Raw genomic sequence first — 19660 nt, 5'->3', positions numbered from 1 at the left:
GCCCTTTTTAAATAATAGGTATTATTTATGAGAGTTTTGTAAGCATTTTACATCTCACAAGGAACATTTTTTACAAAACTGTAATTTAGTCATAAGCCCAGGGTAGGGGATACGTCAAGGGAAGATACAAAGAGATTCTGATTTGTCCAAGATCTCCTGCCGCGTGTCACTGGTAGAATTAGGATCTTTCCTAAGCGTGACTCAGTATTTCATGCTATTTCCACTTTAAAAGGCAGATGACCATGTATCATAGGAAATAACCATATTTGAGGAAGAAGTTAGACTGTATTGTTATAAATTTCTCTTCTGACTTTGAAAATCTTTGATGTTCTGTAGATTAAAATTTGACTTCCTTTGCTTGTTCACTACTTCAAAGCCTTTGCCTAACCCATCTCCCAAATAAATGCTTATCTTTAAACTTTGTTTTTCTCTTATCTAAGTAGTTTCTAGAAAAACTTCCGTCTTTTAAAATTTAATTCTAGGCTTTTGCAGTCCCATTCCTCCTTACTCAACAATCCCTTCTGTATCTTTAGGAGGCTGGAAGATCCTAACAAACCAGTTTCCCCTTTTCTTTACTTCCTCCCTCAACTTCCCTTCCTCCAATATAACTTTCCTATAGAATCCAAAATCCTTGATTCTTTTATGCTAACATATGTGACTATAATAAATATTTTTTCATGATTTCCAATGACTTATGCACTAACTTCATCTTTTCCAATAAATGACCAAAGTGATGATAGTCTCTTATCTATCCCCATCTTTTATCGTCTTTAAGGTATTGGTACTTATCTTGCCCCTTTGCTCATATCCTTCTCACTTGGAAGGTCTCCTTTATTGCCATGTGGTTTTGATCTTTGTTTTTACTCTTGCTTGTTTCTTTAATCACTCTTTAATTCTTCCCTGTTAGCTCTGTCCACCATCCCCTTTCTGAAAGCACCAAGAGTATCAAACCAGAATTCCACTGTTAATGACTTTACTGTTACACTCCCCTCCCAAATTGCTTGACACCTTGGTTTGTTGTTCTTGTTCATTTGCTCTGTCATGTCTAACTGTTTGCAACCCCATGGACTGCAACACGGCAGGCTTCCCTGTCCTTCACCATCTCCCAGAGCTTGCTCAAACTCATGTCCATTGAGTTGGTGATACCATCCAGCCATCTAGCCCTCTGTCATCCCCTTCTCCTCCTGCCTTCAGTCTTTCCCAGCATCAGGGTCTCTTCCAGTTCTTCGCATCAGGTGGCCAAAGTATTGGAGTTTCAGCTTCAGCATCAGTCCTTCCAATGAATATTCAGGATTGATTTCCTTTAGGATTGACTGTTGATCTCCTTGCTGTCCAAGGGACTCTCAAGAGTCTTCTCCAATACCACAGTTCAAAAGCATCAATTCTTTGGTGCTCAGCCTTCTCTATGGTCCAACTCTCACATCCATACATGACTACTAGAAAAACCAGTAACTTTGACTAGACAAACCTTTGTCGGCAAAGTAATGTCTCTGCTTTGGTCCATCTTGGTTGAAGGTGGAAGTTACTCAGTCATGTCTGACTCTTTGCGTCCCCATGGACTATACAGACCATAGAATTCTCCGGGCCAGAATACTGGAGTGGATAGCCATTCCCTTCTCCAGGGGATCTTCCCAACCCAGGGATCGAACCCAGGTCTGCAGTGCAGGCGAATTCTTTACCAGCTGAGCTACCAGGAAAGCCACCTTGGTTAATGGATTACAGATCATGTTCCAAGAAATGTAGGATTCTGTAGTGATCCTTCAGTGGCTCCAGAAAGACTGGAAAACATTAGTCTACCCTGCCTGAATGAATCCCCGAGGCTCAGGATTTGATTTTCCTCTCATTCTGTATTCTTTCTTTCTGGACTCAACTCAGCCTTGAAGCTTACTTTCCAGTTACTGGTTCCTCCAACTCATCCCCATTGGTTTACACTTTTCCCACAACTGAATCAGTTTCTCCTCTGCTCCTTGTGTATTATCATTTGAACACTTAAGTAGTCTTGCTTTATGGTACAGTTGTTTACAGCTAGTGAAATCTCGTTTTATTCACAATCTTTATTCCCTAAGTTTAACACAGTACCTTTTCCTTGGTAAGAGCTTGGTAAACAGTTAATGAATTGAGTCCATTTGTTACCAAATTAAGTTGTATGTACCCTGCTCATGCTGTAGCCCCCTGAGGCCCTCTGCCTCCATGGGGAAGGTTTTTTTTTCCCCCCTTTCATGTTCCGGCAGCCAAAAAATGAAACCAAAGCGGAACGGAAGCAACACAATCTTTATTCAGTGGCCAGAGAATGGAGAAGTGGGAACTTAGTTCAGTAGTCAAATTGTCCCCTTAATGGCAAGAGGGATTTGCTTTTAAGGAATAAAGATAATAGGGAGAGGAGTAAGACTAATCATGGGGAAGTATATGCATTAGTTTTCTGGGAAAAAGGCAAGGTTTTCCTGGAAACAGACACCACCACCTTTCTGGCTTTTGGTCGGTGACTTCCCTTCATGGCTGCAGGTAGGAGTGTCATTTTGTACACCAATGTAGTAAAAAAAATCACTGTAGAAAGAGATTTAGGGTCTTTTGAAGATCAGATTCATCACCATCTTGATTTCAGTTTTTTGATATCCAATTTTTTGTTTTTCTCTCCCTATAGCTTCCTTTGTGTCCAGACCCTGTGATTAAAGATATGTTAGTTCCTGTTCAAGGGAGGGGTTGGTTGATTTTGAGCAAGGATCTGGTGACAGCTCTGGTAAAACATAGACGCAACCCATACTATTTCCAGAGCTTTTTAACTTCTCACCATGCCTGCTTCCCCTCTCCTCTTAATGTTAGATTGATTAAACATCATTCTTCTCGTAACAATCTTTGGTTGTTCCCTGTTGTTTGTAGGATAAAGTCCACTAGGCATTCATCTCTAGACCCACAAATTAATCTCTACCTTTGAATCCTTATTTCTCACTGTTGCAGTGCAGTTTTTTATTGCAGTCAGGCTGGTCCATGAACTCTCCTGAAATTTTTATTTCCCTTCTTTTGTTCTTGTTATTTCTCCACCTGGTATGCCTTTGCGAGCCTCCTTTTCCTTTGCTAATCTTTGAACTTTTAGTAAATAAATGCATATTATTTGGTACTTTATTATCTATTGATCTGTGACCTTTTCTTTAAGGTTGTTAGGAGACATTATGTAGCTTTTTATCTCTGCATGTATTTTATTTCCTTTATTAAATTGTCTATAATAAGTTAGACCAGCAGTTACAAGGAAACTTTCTGCTCTGGGATCTGTAACTAGTTTTCTCTTTGGACTCAGTACACTGTTTGGGTCTTTCAGGTTGTGCATCTTAAACTAGATAAATTGAACTAAATTTCCTAAACTGTTCTGTATTCTGCTAAAGGCGAGGGGTGGGGGGAGGTAGGGATGATCACAGAAACATTTTAAAAATAGATTATACGTTTAAACATTTTTTTTTAAACATAAGATATAATTTGTTAGATGGTAAAAAATAAAGTAGGGAAGGAGGGAGGTATGTTTCAATTTTAAATAGATGGGCAGATAGGCAAAAAGGCCTCTCAGAGTGTGGGATATTTGAGTGAAGACCTGCAGGAGGTATAGGAGCTGACATCCAGGTGAAGAGTACTCCAGACGAGGGGAATAGTGTGTACAAAGACCCGGAGACAGAATGTGCGTGTGTTTTGCGTAATAACAGAGTTCCATGTTTATGCAGCATGATAAAGGTAAGGAGTAGTTGGGGAAGTCAGAGAGCTAAATGGCAGGGCAAGATGTTGCAGGGCTAGAAAAGCCACTGGAAAGACATCACTTTCCTTGTTACAGTCCGTGGGATATTTTCTATGGAATACCTTGTGTAGGGATACAATTCTGAGTTTTAATAACTATAGACTATATAAAACTACAGTTTTAATAACTGTAGACTATCTGAGAATGAGGTAATTTTAACCAAATCTTAAGAATTTTATATTCTATTTTACTTTGAAGAAGTGGTAATAACTCAACTATACACCAGAGTTCACTACCTATATTGGTTCTTTTGCTTTAAAGTTTCTAATTATAACTTAATTTCTTTTTTATTATAGGTAAATTAACATGATGGATTTCTCCAAGCTCCCCAAAATACGTGATGAAGATAAAGAAAGCACGTTTGGTTATGTGCATGGGGTCTCAGGACCTGGTGAGTAATACATAATAATCATAATAGTAAAAATCCCTAATATCAGTTAATATCTTTTCAAGATGTTTTAGGCAGAAATACACAAGTTTCTCTTCACCTATGTAAATTCTGTCTTTAGAAGATTTCATACCTGCTGTAAGACTGAGGCAATACTTCCATCATAAGGGTTACTATAACATTTATTATCTAAATTTAATAATTACTATGTAAATGTATAGATAGTGTTACCTGTCTTAAATTTTTTGTTGTTGTTAAATCTGAAGTTAAAAAGCTATAAAGTTTATAGGTTTTATTTTGTGATACCTAAATGTCTATTAATGTGATTTATATTTTAGTCATTGCTTTTAGAACATTTCTCGGAAATATCAACCATGGCTCTTTGCATGTATAAATCCTTCTGAGTGATGATTCAGATATCACGTAACTAGCTACCTGTAGCAAAATAGTCTTATGACATGATAATGAGAATGGAAAGCAGTTTATGTTTGTTTTGCCCATAGCTTGGAGTATTGCATTTTAAGTAATAAATAAATCTCCTCCTAGTATTAAGTTTGTTATTCCACATTTCCACTGCAAATGTGATTCAGTTTCTGTTGGTAAAACTACTCATTGATTTGTAATCTTTAGTGCTGTGAAAATTCACTTTTCCTTGTCTTTTTATAAACCTCATGTTGTAGTCTTTTTGATGTTCTAATCACAATAGAGGTGATGGTGCTTTTGGGTGTTAATACAAGTGAAGATTATCAGTCACTGGGCCGCTTATTTCTCCCTAGTAAGCTTCTACTGCTTAGAACTTGGTGTTTGAGCTTGAATTTTTAGCAAATAATATATTTCACTATTTTCAATCTCTTCACCATTCAGAGAAACAATTTTTTACCTTGATGATCATAAAGCCTTTAAGGAAGACAGACTGTACGTAGGAACTTTTAGGGAAAAGGCAAAGAACACTCTCAGAAGAGTTTAGGTGAAAATATTTTTCTGAAATTTGTCGACACTTTAGTTCTCTGTGGTATCTCAGTGTGGGCCTCCCGGGCGGCACTAGTGGTAAAGACCGTGCCTGCCGATGAAGGAGACACAGAGATGTGGGTTAGATCCCTGGGTCGGGAAGATCCCCTGGAGGAGGGCATGACAAGCCACTCCAGTATTCTTGCCTAGAGAATCCCATGGACAGAGGGGCCTGGTGGGCTACAGTCCATGGGGTCACAGAGTCGGACATAATTGGAGTGACTTAGCCCACATTTCTATGCTTCTTAATTATTCTTATAGATACAGAGGTAAATATTGATAAAAGAAATAAATTTCCATTGTTCTAATGTAAGTTAAATATTAATTCCCTAATAGTTTCTACTTGAATATTACCTAATTCATAGTTCTAATTAATTGTATCTGAAGGCTAAATATTGAAATAGACTTACTCCATTGAGGCCTGCGCAGGTCCCAACCTGTCTGTGGTTTGGGGTTGCTATCTGCCTCATAGAGCAAAGTAGAGGCTTTGTCTTCTGGGAAGACAAAAGTCGTCTTCTCCTGAAAAGACCTCTTACACAGTTAGCATTGGCATCTTCCAGGAATAGGAGGGCAGGAATTGAGACCTTAGGAGTCTGGTAGGGAGAGGCAGAGATAGAAAAGTTGAGCTTCTAGGGAGATGACATTGGTTGTAACTAGAAAGTTCAGAGTAGGGTATTGTTACCTCCAGAACTCGTCACTGTTAACTCTGTCTGGCTTCGTGACAGTCATAAAAATGGATTCCTTAATAAAATAATAATACAGTTTAAAAAAAAAAAACCCACCATAGACTTATTCCTATACATACCTGAAAACATCCAAACTTACCCTCCTGCCAGAAAAGTAACTTTTGCTTGCTGGGCAACATGATCCAAAATAATAAGTGCAAAATCTAATATAGTATTTATAAGAAATAGGAATTCTTAATGAGGCTTTCACCCAGCGGTCATGACTGATTATAAATATCCTGTTTGTTGTTCTGCTCACTCATGTCTGACTCTTTGTGACCCCATGAACTATAGCTTGCCAGGCTCCTCCGTCCATGGGATTCTCCAGGCAAAATACTGGAGTGTGTTGCCAACCTACTCCAAGGGCTCTTCCTGACCCAGGGATCAAACCCACATCTCTCGCGTCTTTTTCCGCATTGCAGGCGGATACTTTTACCACTGCACCACCTGGGGAGCCCAAATGCAAATGGAGTTTTTCTAGGTAGATCTGTCCCAGAAGAGTTTCAAGAACCACTGGTATAAAGTTAGAAACTAAAGTTGTTGTTTTATGTGATATTTCTCAGAAGAATCGTGAAAACAGAGCGTGCTGATGATTGTTAGTTTTAGTCTTTTATTATTATTTTTTCCAATACCCACCATTCCTTGTATTACAGCAACCTAGACTGATGAAAACTTGCCTCAGTGCTACTAGTTAAGAGTTCAATGTATATTTGTCATATAGAACTTCAAAATGAAAATAGTATTCATGTGTATCATGTAAACAAGTAATCTTAGCCTAAAGCCTAACAAAATTTTATTCTGTTTATCCCATCTATGCATATGCTAAAAATGTGTCTTTTTGATTAACAAAACAAAAAGAAATGGAAGAAAATATTTGTAGTGATGTGACTATCAGAGGGTTAATCTACAAAATACACAAACAGCTAATGTAACTTAATATAGAAAAACCAAAACAATCCAATCAGAAAAATGGGCAGAAAACCTAAATAGACATCTTACCAAAGAAGACATACAAATGGCCAACAGGTACATGAAAAGATGTTCAGTATCACTAATTATTAGAGAAATGCAAATCAAAACCACAGTGGGGTATCTTCTCACAGCAGTCAGAATGGCTGCCGTGAAAAAGTCTGCAAATTATAAATGCTGAAGAGGGTGTGGAGAAAAGAGAACCCTCCTACACTGTTGGTGGGAATGTAAATTGGTGTAACTACTATGGAAAACAGTACAAGTTTCCTTAAAAATAAAAAATAGAGCTACATATGATTCAGCAGTCCCATTCATGACTGTATATCCAGAAAAGAGGAAAACTGTAATTTAAAAAGATACATGTACCCCAGTGTTCATAGCATAACTATTTATAGCAGCCAAAAACCAGAAGCAACCTAAGTGTCCATCAGCAGATGATCAACTTAAGAGGATGTGGTGTATATACACAATGGAATGTTATTCAGCCATATAAAGAATGAAATATTGCCCTTTGCAGCAACATGGGTGAACCTAGAGAATGTTAGAAGAAAATCAGACAAAGATAAATATTGTGTGATATCCCTTATATGTGGAATCTAAAAAATAATACAAATAAATCTGTATATGAAGTAGAAACAGACACTCATAGAAAACAAATTTATGGTCATCAGTGGGGAGAGGGAGGGAGGGACAAATCAGGAGTATGGGATTAACAAATGCAAACTACTGTACATAAAATAGATAAGCAACAGTGATTTACTGTACAGCACATGGAATTATACTCAGTGTATAATAATCTATAGAAAATAATCTGAAAAAATTATGTATATATCTGAATCGTGTTATATACGTGAAACAAACACAGTGTTTTAAATCAAGTATAATTTTTTTTAATGTACTTTTTGAGAGACTGTGTGTCCCATAGGAGGTGTTTTATGTTTCCTATAAATATGTGAGAGAAGTGTATTAACAAACTTACTGGGTATTTTAATTCTGTGGAACTGTTCAGAGTCTTGAGTCATTAAAACACTCATCTGCTCCTTTCAGTGGTTACCGCCTGTGACATGGCAGGCGCAGCCATGTACGAGCTGGTGAGAGTGGGCCACAGCGAGTTGGTTGGAGAGATTATCCGATTAGAGGGCGACATGGCTACCATCCAGGTGTATGAAGAAACTTGTATCCTTTTTACTTCAATTTCTGGCCATTTTCTACAAGTCAGAATTTAAAGATTTTTGGCCAAGGTAAAAGCACCACTAGTGATATCAGAAACATGGAATGCTGGTATTTTGAAGAAAGCTGATAGATAGACATTTATTGAAAGGTACTAGAAATTAGTGCTCTTATTTTGAGAAATCAGTATTATCTCCTGAACTTTCATTGCTGTTAATATTTCAGTGCTGTTATTCTTATGCATTACTTCTCTGACTACTTAATTAAGTTTTATTTGGGACAGCTTTTTTGCCATGCAGAAATATATGCTTACAAGACCTCTTCTCTCTATGTCAGTATTGGAGTGCTAATTCTAAACAAAATCACCTGAAATTTTTAATAAAATTAAAAGTCTTCATAGCTATGAAATCATCACTAATCAAAAGGATTTTTTTCTATTGTTAGATTTATCTTTAATTTAGTCTTTCACATGGTTTAAAGATTTAAAGTAAACAAATGAATGTGTGTTTAGTGAGAACCTGCCCCACTTTTGTCATCCTGTATTTGGCCAGGTTTCAAAACAGACATGCATTCATGCAACCAGTTTGTTAGTTCCACTTACTATATATCCTTCTAGTTTTTTATATGGACCATTATAAATGTGTATTTTTATTTCCTTTTTTTTCCCCAGAAGATAGTATAAGTACTGTTCTACACCTTTTATTCACTTAAAAATATTTGTATTGTGGAAGATGGATAGATATGTGATAAATAAGATGCAGTGTGTATGGTAGATCACTGTAATATTCTTTCAACTTTGCTATAGGCTTGAAATATTTTTATAAACAAATATTGGAAATTAAAGTATATTTTGGAGATCTTTCATTCATAAAAGTACCTGTCCTTTTTTACAGCTACATAGAATTCCAGCATATGAATATACCATCACTTATTAATAAATCTCTTAATGATTGTTAAGTCTTAAAATTTTTTTGGTTGTTTCTCAGTCTTAAGAGTTTAAGTTTTTTTTCTAATTCTAATATCCTTTTTAAGGAACTGATATTCCTCATCAGTATAGTTGAAGCAATGTATTATAGAGAGGCTTTTGAATCTATTTTTAGCCTGTGGGTCCCAAACTGTGCCCAAGGCACTCTGGGCAGCTGCAGCAAACTCATGTGGTGCCCCGGGATGTTTTAAGGATTTGCGGTAAACACAAGAATATTCAACATCTTCTCAGACACCATGAGAACTAGTAGCTTGAGATAATAAACAGTTTCATTATCTGACTGCACTGTATTCTTGTCGATGATGTCATATCTTTGTGAAGCCGAGTTTTTGGCAATTGCTAAGCTAAAAACCAGGTGTCATATGAAAACCAGGTGTCATATGATGTGGATTGGGTATTCAGTCTGAGTCCTAGGTTTGGAAATTATAGACTACCCAACAGGCACATAAATCCCCTTTGCAAGAATTGAGATTATTTAAAAATGAAGTTAAAATGTTCTTTTTTCTTTCAATTTTTGTGTCTTTTTGTTTCAATTTATGTGTCTTTTTGTTTCAGAGTGCTACTCACTTGTTAGACACATAAACTTATTAAAATGTTTGAGCATGATTATTTAGTAGATGGAATTATAAAATATATCTTTTGTTGTAGATCTCTATGAAAAAGTTACCGAAACACTCACGATGCTGTGGACTATAAGTTTGAAAATCTCAGGTTTAGCTTCTTATATGTCATTTCGTGTTAAGCTGTGGTACTTCTTTATTTTATATTATCTCCGGTATTTCATAGTGAGTTTTCCTCAACCACCGTTCCCAGCTGGTGTGTCTGTTGGAGACCCTGTACTTCGCACTGGTAAACCCCTCTCAGTTGAGCTTGGTCCAGGCATTATGGGAGCCATTTTTGATGGTATTCAAAGACCTTTGTCGGATATCAGCAGTCAGACTCAAAGTATTTACATTCCCAGAGGAGTAAATGTGTCTGCTCTTAGCAGAGATGTCAAATGGGATTTCACACCTTGCAAAAACCTACGGGTATGTCTTTGTAATCAAAATTTCTAAAGTTGGTGAAAGAATGTGAAAAGAGTGTTTAGTGAACTATTTTGTACTCTTCGTCAAAATAAAAGTGGACCGCAGAAGCATAGTTTACTTGTTTTTTTTTTTAAGCTCCACAAGAAGGATTATAGAACAAATACGTTATACTGATAAGTGAGGCAAATGAGTTAAATAATGGCAAGGGGCATTTCCTTGATGTTTATTGAACATTAAATGGCTTGACATTTCTTTGAGTATTAAGCAACAAGTATGTTTGTTCTCTAGGTTGGTAGTCACATCACTGGTGGAGATATTTACGGAATTGTCAATGAGAACTCTCTCATCAAACACAAAATCATGTTGCCTCCACGAAACAGAGGAACTGTCACCTACATCGCTCCACCTGGAAATTACGATACCTCTGTAAGTATCATATAAACTTTAACTCGCATGAGTGGCCCCACTGATACAGTTACCCAGCTGTAGAACTCTCAATAGTTATAGAATTCATATTTAATATGTAAGTTTTAAGTTACTTTCATAATTTAAGATATTTTCCTTTAAAACTTGAGTTTAGGAATACAAAAGGCAAAATATATTGTTTCTTTTTGAAGAGAAACAGCTAGTACAGTATTTTCTTACCTTCTTAACTTATGCTACATTATTTAAACCCCCGATTCTTTTCTCTTTTTTTATTTTGGTCACACCATGGGGTATGGGGGAGCATAGTTCCCTGACCAGAGATGAAACCTGTGCTCCCTGCAGTGGAAACATGGAGTCTTAACCGCTGGACTGCCAGGGAAGTTCCCAAACCCCTGATTCTTTAGGCATAGAAAAGACTTTGATCTAAAAAAAAAAAAGACTTTGATCTTAATTTTCAGTCTCTGTTCACATAATGAATCATAGAATGGATTGTAAGTTCTTACTCTCAGTGAACCATTTAAAACTTAGTCCTTTGCTATTATTGATAATCACATCATATCAAATACAGTAGATACATGATAATCTTTGTGGGTTTGAAGAATCTTTACTGGGAAGGTCATTGTAGTATATAACTTTTTCCCAATAAGATATGATGATAACAATTTTCTGATCATCTCACATGAATAAGATCTGTGCTCTATGGCATAATAGAGAACAAAAGAATTAAGATTGGGGTTCTGGGCATTCAGCTGTCCTTACTCACTAGCTTAGAGAATCACTCACCCACATGTTAAAGAACAGTCCTAAAGTGGACAATTCAGATTCATGTTTATCAACAAGGTTACAAATTTCTGTAGGTCTTTGGACCTTGAGATCATTTGTGAATAGTTAAAACCATCTCACTATTTACACATGTTAAAAGTTACTCATTATCTTTTTGCTTTTGTAAATAATTTAAAATATTTAACTTTATTAAATATTTTAGGATTCTTAATTAGATTAATATTTTTCATTAAAGCAGTGCAAGAGGATTATAATAAAGTAAAAAAACAAAGAATGGAAGATAAATTATGAAAGTTTTCATTTCTTCCCTCCCTCAGTTCAAGGAATATCTTTTGTATCCTTCAGGAATTTTTCCTGTGTATATTCATGTAATTTATTTAACTGTTTCTCTATTACTTGAAATACTTCTTTCCCCAAAGTTTCTAAACTTTTTTTTTTAATCATTAAAATAGTAATAAGTGTACCTAGTTTAAAAAAAAAATCAGAACGGTATATATTTATAATAAAAGATGTAAGTCTCCCTCCCTACTTCCACATACTACCTCTCTAATCCCCCCTAGGAGAAGTCTGGCATTACTTTTTCTTTAGAGGAAGAAATGTTCATAGTATTCTGAAAATTCCACTGTATTTCTATAGGATGTCGTGTTGGAGCTTGAATTTGAAGGTATAAAGGAGAAGTTCAGCATGGTCCAAGTATGGCCTGTACGTCAGGTTCGGCCTGTCACTGAGAAGTTGCCAGCTAATCATCCTCTGTTGACTGGCCAGAGAGTCCTTGATGCCCTTTTTCCGTGAGTTTGAGCTGTGTCCCGTAGTTTGCCCTCATATTTTTATATGTGCTTACTGTTTCACTTCTTTATAGATAAGGTTTTATGTGCTAATCCTAAAATAGGTTTTATCTAGAGAAATATGTTTTATGTTTTTGCCAGTGCTTATTTAGAGTCAGACCATTGAAGAGAATTTATTTTTTCACAGTTGCAAAAGGAAAGCATTATTTCTAAAACTTTCTGAAATTTTCTTGTTATCCTATAATTAGTAGATTGATGTGACTATACATTGATGATTTCTAAAATCACCTGGGTTCTCTGTGCTATATCCAGCAATCTTTCTTAACTTTATAGTCTGCTCTTTGCCATTTTCTTCAGTTGCTTAAAAACCTTTCTCTTTAAGTTTTAGGTATAACCATACTATCCTTTACTTTTAACAAATCACTTCATCTTTTAATTTGCAGAAAAAACTGAAGCAGTGATATTAACTCTTTTAACTTCTGATCACCAACCCCTGTATGTCTCCCTTCAGCTTGCTTACTTTTAAACTTACTCTGTGTTCTATTACTCTCTCATAAGATCTTCAGTACTTTGACTCTTCTTATTTAATCAGCACCTCCTGTTTCTATATCCTTTAGAATCCAGTTTAAATTTAGTAGTCTATCACTTCTATGACTATTTGTCAGTATATTACATTTTCTTGTTTCTTTGTCTTCTGTCTTCTATCATACCCACCTGGTAAAATACCAACTGTGAATCAGTCTGGCTATCTCCTTCTCCCAAATCTACACTCAGGCTGCTGAGAAAAATAAGTGCAGGTTGGTATCTCAGCACTGTGGCATAATCCTTCTGCATTTCCCTAATTGTCATTCTTCTGCTCTCCTCAGTGACTATTTCAAACCTCTCCACCTGCCTCAGATCTTCAGCTCTTCTTTCTCCTTTATTCTCACCAAATGGTCATCTCAGATCCTTCACAAAGAACTGAGGGGCCATCAGATTTGGAATTCTGTCAGTTAACACGTGTTCCCATTTATCCTTTGTTCCTCTTCCTTTTTCTGGTGTTTACCCCACCTCATGTCTCCTCAGAGACCTTCCATTAGGTGACCTTCCTTTCTTCTCCCATGTGATGAAAAGAGATCTGCTTTCTACCCTTCTCTTTCTGCCTTCCACTACTTTTCTCCTTATCTTCACAGCCAAACTTCTTGAAAAAAGTTGTCTCCGCTTCTCCCACTTTAATTCACTGTACCACTATGGCCATGGTTCCACTCCTCAGTGAATCTACTCTCACTAACATTGTCAGTCACTCCCATATTGATAACTCAATAAATAAGTTAGTATTTTCTTAATTCCTACAACATTTGATGTGGATATTGCATTCTACTCCTTCCTTCTTGAACATCCACTTCCTTTGCTTTTCCGTTTACCTTCTTCTACAGGAAGGTATTGCTTATTCTCCATTGCAGGTTTCTTCGCCTTCATTTTGCTATTTCTTAAGAGTTTTTCTCTTTTCTTTCCTCATTATACATCTTACCCTCTGTGAATGACTTCATCCACTCTCAAGACTTAAATGTTCATCTATATATGTTGATTTCTAAACCTGTATCATCATCTTAATCACCACTCCTTTTCTTGAAACTTTGCTGCCTCTCTCAGTAATTGTACATCCAGTGAATCCCTCTTCTAAAATCTGTGACTTCTCTCAAGGATTGTTTTTACTCTCCCACATCTTATTAATGAACTAGTGCTGTTATTCTGTTCCCTAAATATTTTTTTATCTGCATCTTTCATCCCTACTCCATGACTGTACTTCACATATTCAGTTTTGCCTTCTTTCCGAGTGGTTGTCCATATTAGATAGTGATCCAACTAAAACACATATGTGATCCTGCACTGTTTTGCTTGAAGTGCTCTTTATTGCTCTCAAGACAAACATACAATCCTTAACCCCATACAAAGCCACCTGTGACCTGGCTCCTGCTTACCTTCTAGTATTGTCTCAGCCACTTGCTGTCCAACTGCTTCCTTACAGACCATGCTCCAGGCTTCCCGATGGGCTTTTAAATCCTCAAGCAGGGCTCCCTCTTGCTCCTGAACTTTTGGTTATGCTGTTCCTTCTGCATAGCATGTTATTTCCCTACATATGGCTGATTTCTATTTCCTTTCAGATCTTAGCTTCTGTCAGAAAGACTTTCCTGTCAGAAACCCCACTCCAGTCCAGCGTCAGACTTTGTACCCCTTCTGTGTACTCCCACAAACCTTGAATGGGCTCTGTGGTAGCACTTTTCACATTGGATTGTTGAACTTCTAACGTGGGACACACCCAGCCCTGCCTTCCCGCCCTGGCTTAAAGATGATTTGAAAGAAGTATGCAAAGCCATAGGATGAATGGACTTGCCTTTCTAGTTTATCAGAGTCACTGAAAGGCTTCAATGGGAAAACATTTTAATGCATACTAGTTTCATATGTGGAGAAGGCAATGGCACCCCATTCCAGTACTCTTGCCTGGAGAATTCCATGGACGAAGGGGCCTGGTGGGCTGCAGTCCGTGGGGTTGCTAAGGGTCGGACATGACTGAGCGACTTCACTTTCATGTTTCACTTTTATGCGTTGGAGAAGGAAATGGCAACCCACTCCAGTGTTCTTGCCTGGAGAATCCCAGGGACGGCAGGACCTGGTGGGGTGCTGTCTATGGGGTCGCACAGAGTCGGACACGACTGAAGTGACTTAGCAGCAGTAGCAGCAGTTTCATATGAGAAAAGTCTGTTATCCTTATTAAGGATGCAGTGTTTGTGTGAATTTTATGATGAAATACACTATTACAAAGGAATTTCCCTTAGCATTATGTCTCATTTCTTCTGTCCAGACCCTCCTACCTGACCCACATACTCGCTCACATACACACATACTTGTGACATTCACTCTCCTCTGCTCTTAAGAGTATGTCCCTCTCTACTCCCACTTTTTAGGGAAAGTTTGAAAGTGGTTGCTAAATTGTTTGTGATCACCAGCCGACTCCACCGGAGTCACCAGTTTACCTACTGGAATGAGAGCTCTGTGAATATAGGAACATGCCTGTCTTCTTCACTGCTGTCTCTTTAGTGTCTCCAAGCATAGTTTGTACTGCCTTGGAAGGACTTCATAGGTACTTATTGAGTAGGTACATTGCCTTAACACCTTAACAAAAGTCTTGCTTATTAACCTCTATAACAAAATAGGAAATTCTTAGGTCTTATTTTTTACCTCAGAAGACAGCCTTCAAAAATGTTTGTATTTTTCTTTTAGCTTTAATTCTTATATTGTCCTTTCATAAACTGATTTATTTAAGCATTCAGAGTATCTTTAGTACTGTTTTATTTATCTTATTTTCATAGTCCTCTTCTCCAGGTACCTTATGGAACATACTTTCACTTTCCAGCTATTACAGATGATTAATTATTGTAAAAAACATATCCTACTTTAGGTGCAAATAGGGGAACAGTTGTTATATCTCTGTCAGTACCTCAGTCTTTGTAAGTGTATGTACAGATACAGATGACAATATTTTAAAGTGCTTTCTTTACCTTGTATTTCTGTGTCACTTTTGTTGTTGTTGTTCAGTCACTTAAGTTGTGTCTGACTCTGTGACCCCAGAGATCGTAGCCTGCCAGGCTCCTCTGTCTGTGGGATTGTTTGCCATTGAATCACCAGGGTAGCCCCTGTGTCTCTAACCTACTTTGTTTATTGGTGTATATTAGCGAGTAAAGTAATCCTTACTTGTTTGCTTTGTGTAGATGTGTACAGGGAGGAACTACTGCAATCCCTGGGGCCTTTGGCTGTGGGAAGACAGTGATATCACAGTCTCTATCCAAGTATTCCAACAGTGATGTGATCATCTACGTAGGATGTGGTGAGAGAGGAAACGAGATGTCTGAAGTCCTCCGGGACTTCCCAGAGGTCTGTATCTATAAAGCTTCCAATACTGGTCTAGAGAAAATACCACTAATCAGCTTTCATTGGCAATTAATAAAGCTTTGTTTTGGATCTGGAGCAATGCCCTTATTTATCAAAAATCTTTTAAGGAATTTTCTAATTATATTTATGATTCAATTTGTATACCGAAGGAAGGGAATTTGAATTTTTCAGTCAAAACTCTTGAAAGTTTCTTTTTGTGGTCTAGTGATTTTCAATTATTGGGAGAAAGATAAAATAGGCAAAATATCTATTGGTGTGAAAGTCATATAGACTTTGAATGGTCTACTAGGTTACTGTAATAATAATATTCCTATTTCCATAAAATAATGGACTTTTTTTATGAAATGGAAATACTGACTTCTTTACAGCACAGTGGGATAGAGGGAAGAGGTTGGAATGATGGGAAATACTTCTTTGGGAACACAGATGATAAGGGGGATTAAATATAAACAAGTTGTGAAAATGAAACTAAAAATTTCTATTTCGAAACTGGGGGAATCACTAATAGATTGTTTGTCTCTAGCTCACGATGGAAGTCGATGGTAAGGTAGAGTCAATTATGAAGAGAACAGCATTGGTAGCCAATACATCCAATATGCCTGTGGCTGCTAGAGAAGCCTCTATTTATACTGGTGAGTGTATGAATTGGAATGAAAGAGAGTAACATGTGTTCTCTAGTTTAAAGCTAGCACCAAAATATTTTTTTTCCAAAGAACTTTTCATTCTAAAGTATCTTCATACATATAACCATATTCCTAGAACTTTTTTCTTTTTTTTAAATATTGGGCTTCCCAGGTGGCTCAGTGATAAAGAATCCGCCTGCTAAGCAGGAGACTCAGGTTCAATCCTTGGATCAGGCAGATCCCCTGGAGAAGGAAATGGCAATCCACTCCAGTATTCTTGCCCAGGAAATCCCATGGACAGAAGAACCTGGCAGGCTACACAGTCCATAGAGTCAGACATGACTTAGTGATTAAACCACCACCACCACATTGCACTCATCATTATATCTTAAGACTCTGTCCATATAAGACATTGATATATGTGTGTGTGTGTATGTGTGCACGCGCGTGCACTCAGTCATGTCCGACTCTGTGATCCCGTGGAGTGTAGCCCACTAGGCTCCTCTGTCCGTGAAATTTTCTAGGCAAGAATGCTGGAGTGAGTTGCCATATCCTACTTCAGGGATCTTTCTGACCCAGGGATCGAACCCATGGTCTCTTGCATTTCCCGCATTGGCAGGTGGATTCTTTACCACTGTGCTACCTGGGAAGCTCCATAAGAAATTAATAGAACTGCTTTAATCTTTTTAATGACTTTAAAATGAAGTATCTTCTATTTCTGGGTTTTTGGGGTTTTTTAGGTTTTTTTTTTTTTTTTTTTCATATTTTGTCATTGCTCTGTCCCTGGATGTATCTGTATCTCTATAACTTGAATTTTCAGCTTTGAATTATAATACTTTGATTATCAGTATGTTTATGTATTTCCATCTTTGCTCCCATTTTCATCCCAGCTTTTGGTACTTTGAATTCTACATATTCAGGAGTTATAATATTCACATTCTGTTCTGTATCCATAGATACAATGTTTGTATTAGCTTTAGACCTAGTAAAATGGAGTCAGTTTCCACTGGCAGCGAGGTCCCTTGACTGTAATTTTTCCATTTGTTTTACAATTGGACAAATTTTGATTTTTGGAAGTTTTTTCGAGAAAGGCTCATGGAAACTATATTCTCTGAATTGTTATTTCTTTGCAAGTTTGGGTTTTTTCTACTGCCTTATAATTTTAACAGTAATTTGACAGAATATAACATTTTTTGGTCAGCATTTCTTGTGCTGAGGAGAGATCTGACACTGGCCTACTTTTTTTCCTTTTTTAAGTGATTTTTCCTTGTACCCAAAGGAATGCTTCTTTAACTTTGATATGTTATAATTTTATTGGAATATATCCCACTATTGATAGTTCTGTTAATTTTTTCCTGAAACATAGTGTACCTTTACAGTCTCTGACTATGTCTTTCACTTTGGAAAAATTTTGAGAATTGTTTCTGGAAATTTTTCTCTTCCATTATGGTTACCTTCAAGTGGAACATATTGCATTTCTTTTATCTGTTTCCATATGTATTGTTTCCTTTCTGCTGCTGCTGCTGCTAAGTTGCTTCAGTCATGTCTGACTCTGTGCGACCCCATAGATGGCAGCCCACCAGGCTCCCCCCGCCCTGGGATTCTCCAGGCAAGAACACTGGAGTGGGTTGCCATTTCCTTCTCCAGTGCATGAAAGTGAAAAGTGAAAGTGAAGTCACTCAGTCGTGTCTGATCTCTAATTCTTATCGTTTAGCCATTTGTTTGTTTTTTTCACAGGATAATCAGTGTTTATCCTTTGTATTGCTTCTGATGAAACTTTTATGTTGTTCTAGTTCTTTGTTGAGTTCTGCTGGCTCATGAAACAACCTTTTTATCTTCCTGTATATTCCTTGAGATTTTTATTTTGTAGTAGGATGCAGTATTAAGATTTTCTTTTATTAGTTAATTGTGGTCTCAGTTCTCATTTGTTCCTTGGCAGATTAATTCTTGTACTGTGTTCTTCTTTTTATTCTTTTATTTTTGTTTAGTTCATATGCTGATGTTTATTGTTACTATCACTTATCTTTGCAGGAGATGGGAGGGGATGGTTGTTTCTGTGATCCAAAGTAGCAGGACTTCTTCCTGGTAATCAGTGAAATTTGTTATAGCATAAAATTATATAATTTATTTTACTTCTGTCCTACCAGCAAAATCCACAGCGACAAGGCCACTTACAATGAATTCTTTCTCTTCTACCCAGCTTATTTCACTTTTTACCTACTGAAAAGGGGTATCTTTCTGAATTTTATTTCTCCCCATCCCCCTACTTCCCCTTGAGGCCAAACTGGGTCCATAGAACCCCTGCTGCTAGCCCGGTACCCCTTTTACTGTGTTCCAGACAAAGGACTCTTGATTTTGCTCTTCAGGATGTACTTTCTAATTTGCAGAAGCATAGTCTGAGGCTGTGCAGCATTAGGTGAATTCTTGGTGTCTTGTTTTTTCATTGTTGTTTGTTTTGTTTTAATCTCTTTTAGTTAGCTTTCCTCATGATTTTGTTTTGAAGCTAAACATGGCCCCTAGTTTTTGACAGTGGAGTTTGTGTTTCTGTATTTCTTGTTCTCCTTGTTTGGTGGTTACTCTTCTAAGAAGGAGAAAGTGACATAATCATCTACTATTTTAAGGCAAGAAGTCTACCTCCTTCTTTTAACTGACTACACAGTATCCCTTTGTATGGATACATCACAATCCATTTAACTGGCATTCCTTTGGTGGACACTTGGATCCTTGATAGTTTTTTTGCTCTCACAAACATCACACCATAAAACATCCTTATGCATGTTATTTACACTTTTACATCACTGTTACGTCATATGTTTTATGTGCATGTTTCTTCGTATTTTTGTCAGGTTAAGCTCTTAGAAGTAAAATTGCTGAGAATATAACTGTTAATATAGATTTTAGATTCTAATAGCTCTTCAAAAGGAATAACAGTGGACACAAATTCTGTTTCTTCACATACTCACCAATGCTCATTTTTCCAGTAGTTTTTTATGGTAATTATTATACAGAAAAGTTAAAAGAATACTGCAGTGAGTACCTATGTACCCCACACCTAGATTTGACAG

At 37.0% G+C, this 19660-nt stretch overlaps 1 protein-coding gene across 1 annotated transcript in view; it reads left to right on the top strand.

Annotated features, from left to right (window-relative positions):
* The window catches only part of ATP6V1A (ATPase H+ transporting V1 subunit A), a 60493-nt gene that overhangs the window by 25969 nt on the left and 14864 nt on the right, over positions 1 to 19660 (top strand). The window contains exons 2-8 of the mRNA XM_086405881.1: positions 4075 to 4169; positions 7916 to 8044; positions 9837 to 10051; positions 10337 to 10474; positions 11894 to 12045; positions 15792 to 15954; positions 16496 to 16604. Of these exons, the coding sequence (XP_086262007.1) occupies positions 4085 to 4169; positions 7916 to 8044; positions 9837 to 10051; positions 10337 to 10474; positions 11894 to 12045; positions 15792 to 15954; positions 16496 to 16604 (991 nt within the window). The 5' untranslated portion in view covers positions 4075 to 4084. The remainder of the gene's footprint in view (positions 1 to 4074; positions 4170 to 7915; positions 8045 to 9836; positions 10052 to 10336; positions 10475 to 11893; positions 12046 to 15791; positions 15955 to 16495; positions 16605 to 19660) is intronic.

Source organism: Bos grunniens, chromosome 1, assembly GCF_055505025.1.
Source record: "Bos grunniens cultivar Pamir isolate PY7600 chromosome 1, Bosgru_T2T1.0, whole genome shotgun sequence".
NCBI lineage: Eukaryota > Metazoa > Chordata > Mammalia > Artiodactyla > Bovidae > Bos > Bos grunniens.
This window is presented reverse-complemented; position numbering and strand designations above follow the sequence as displayed.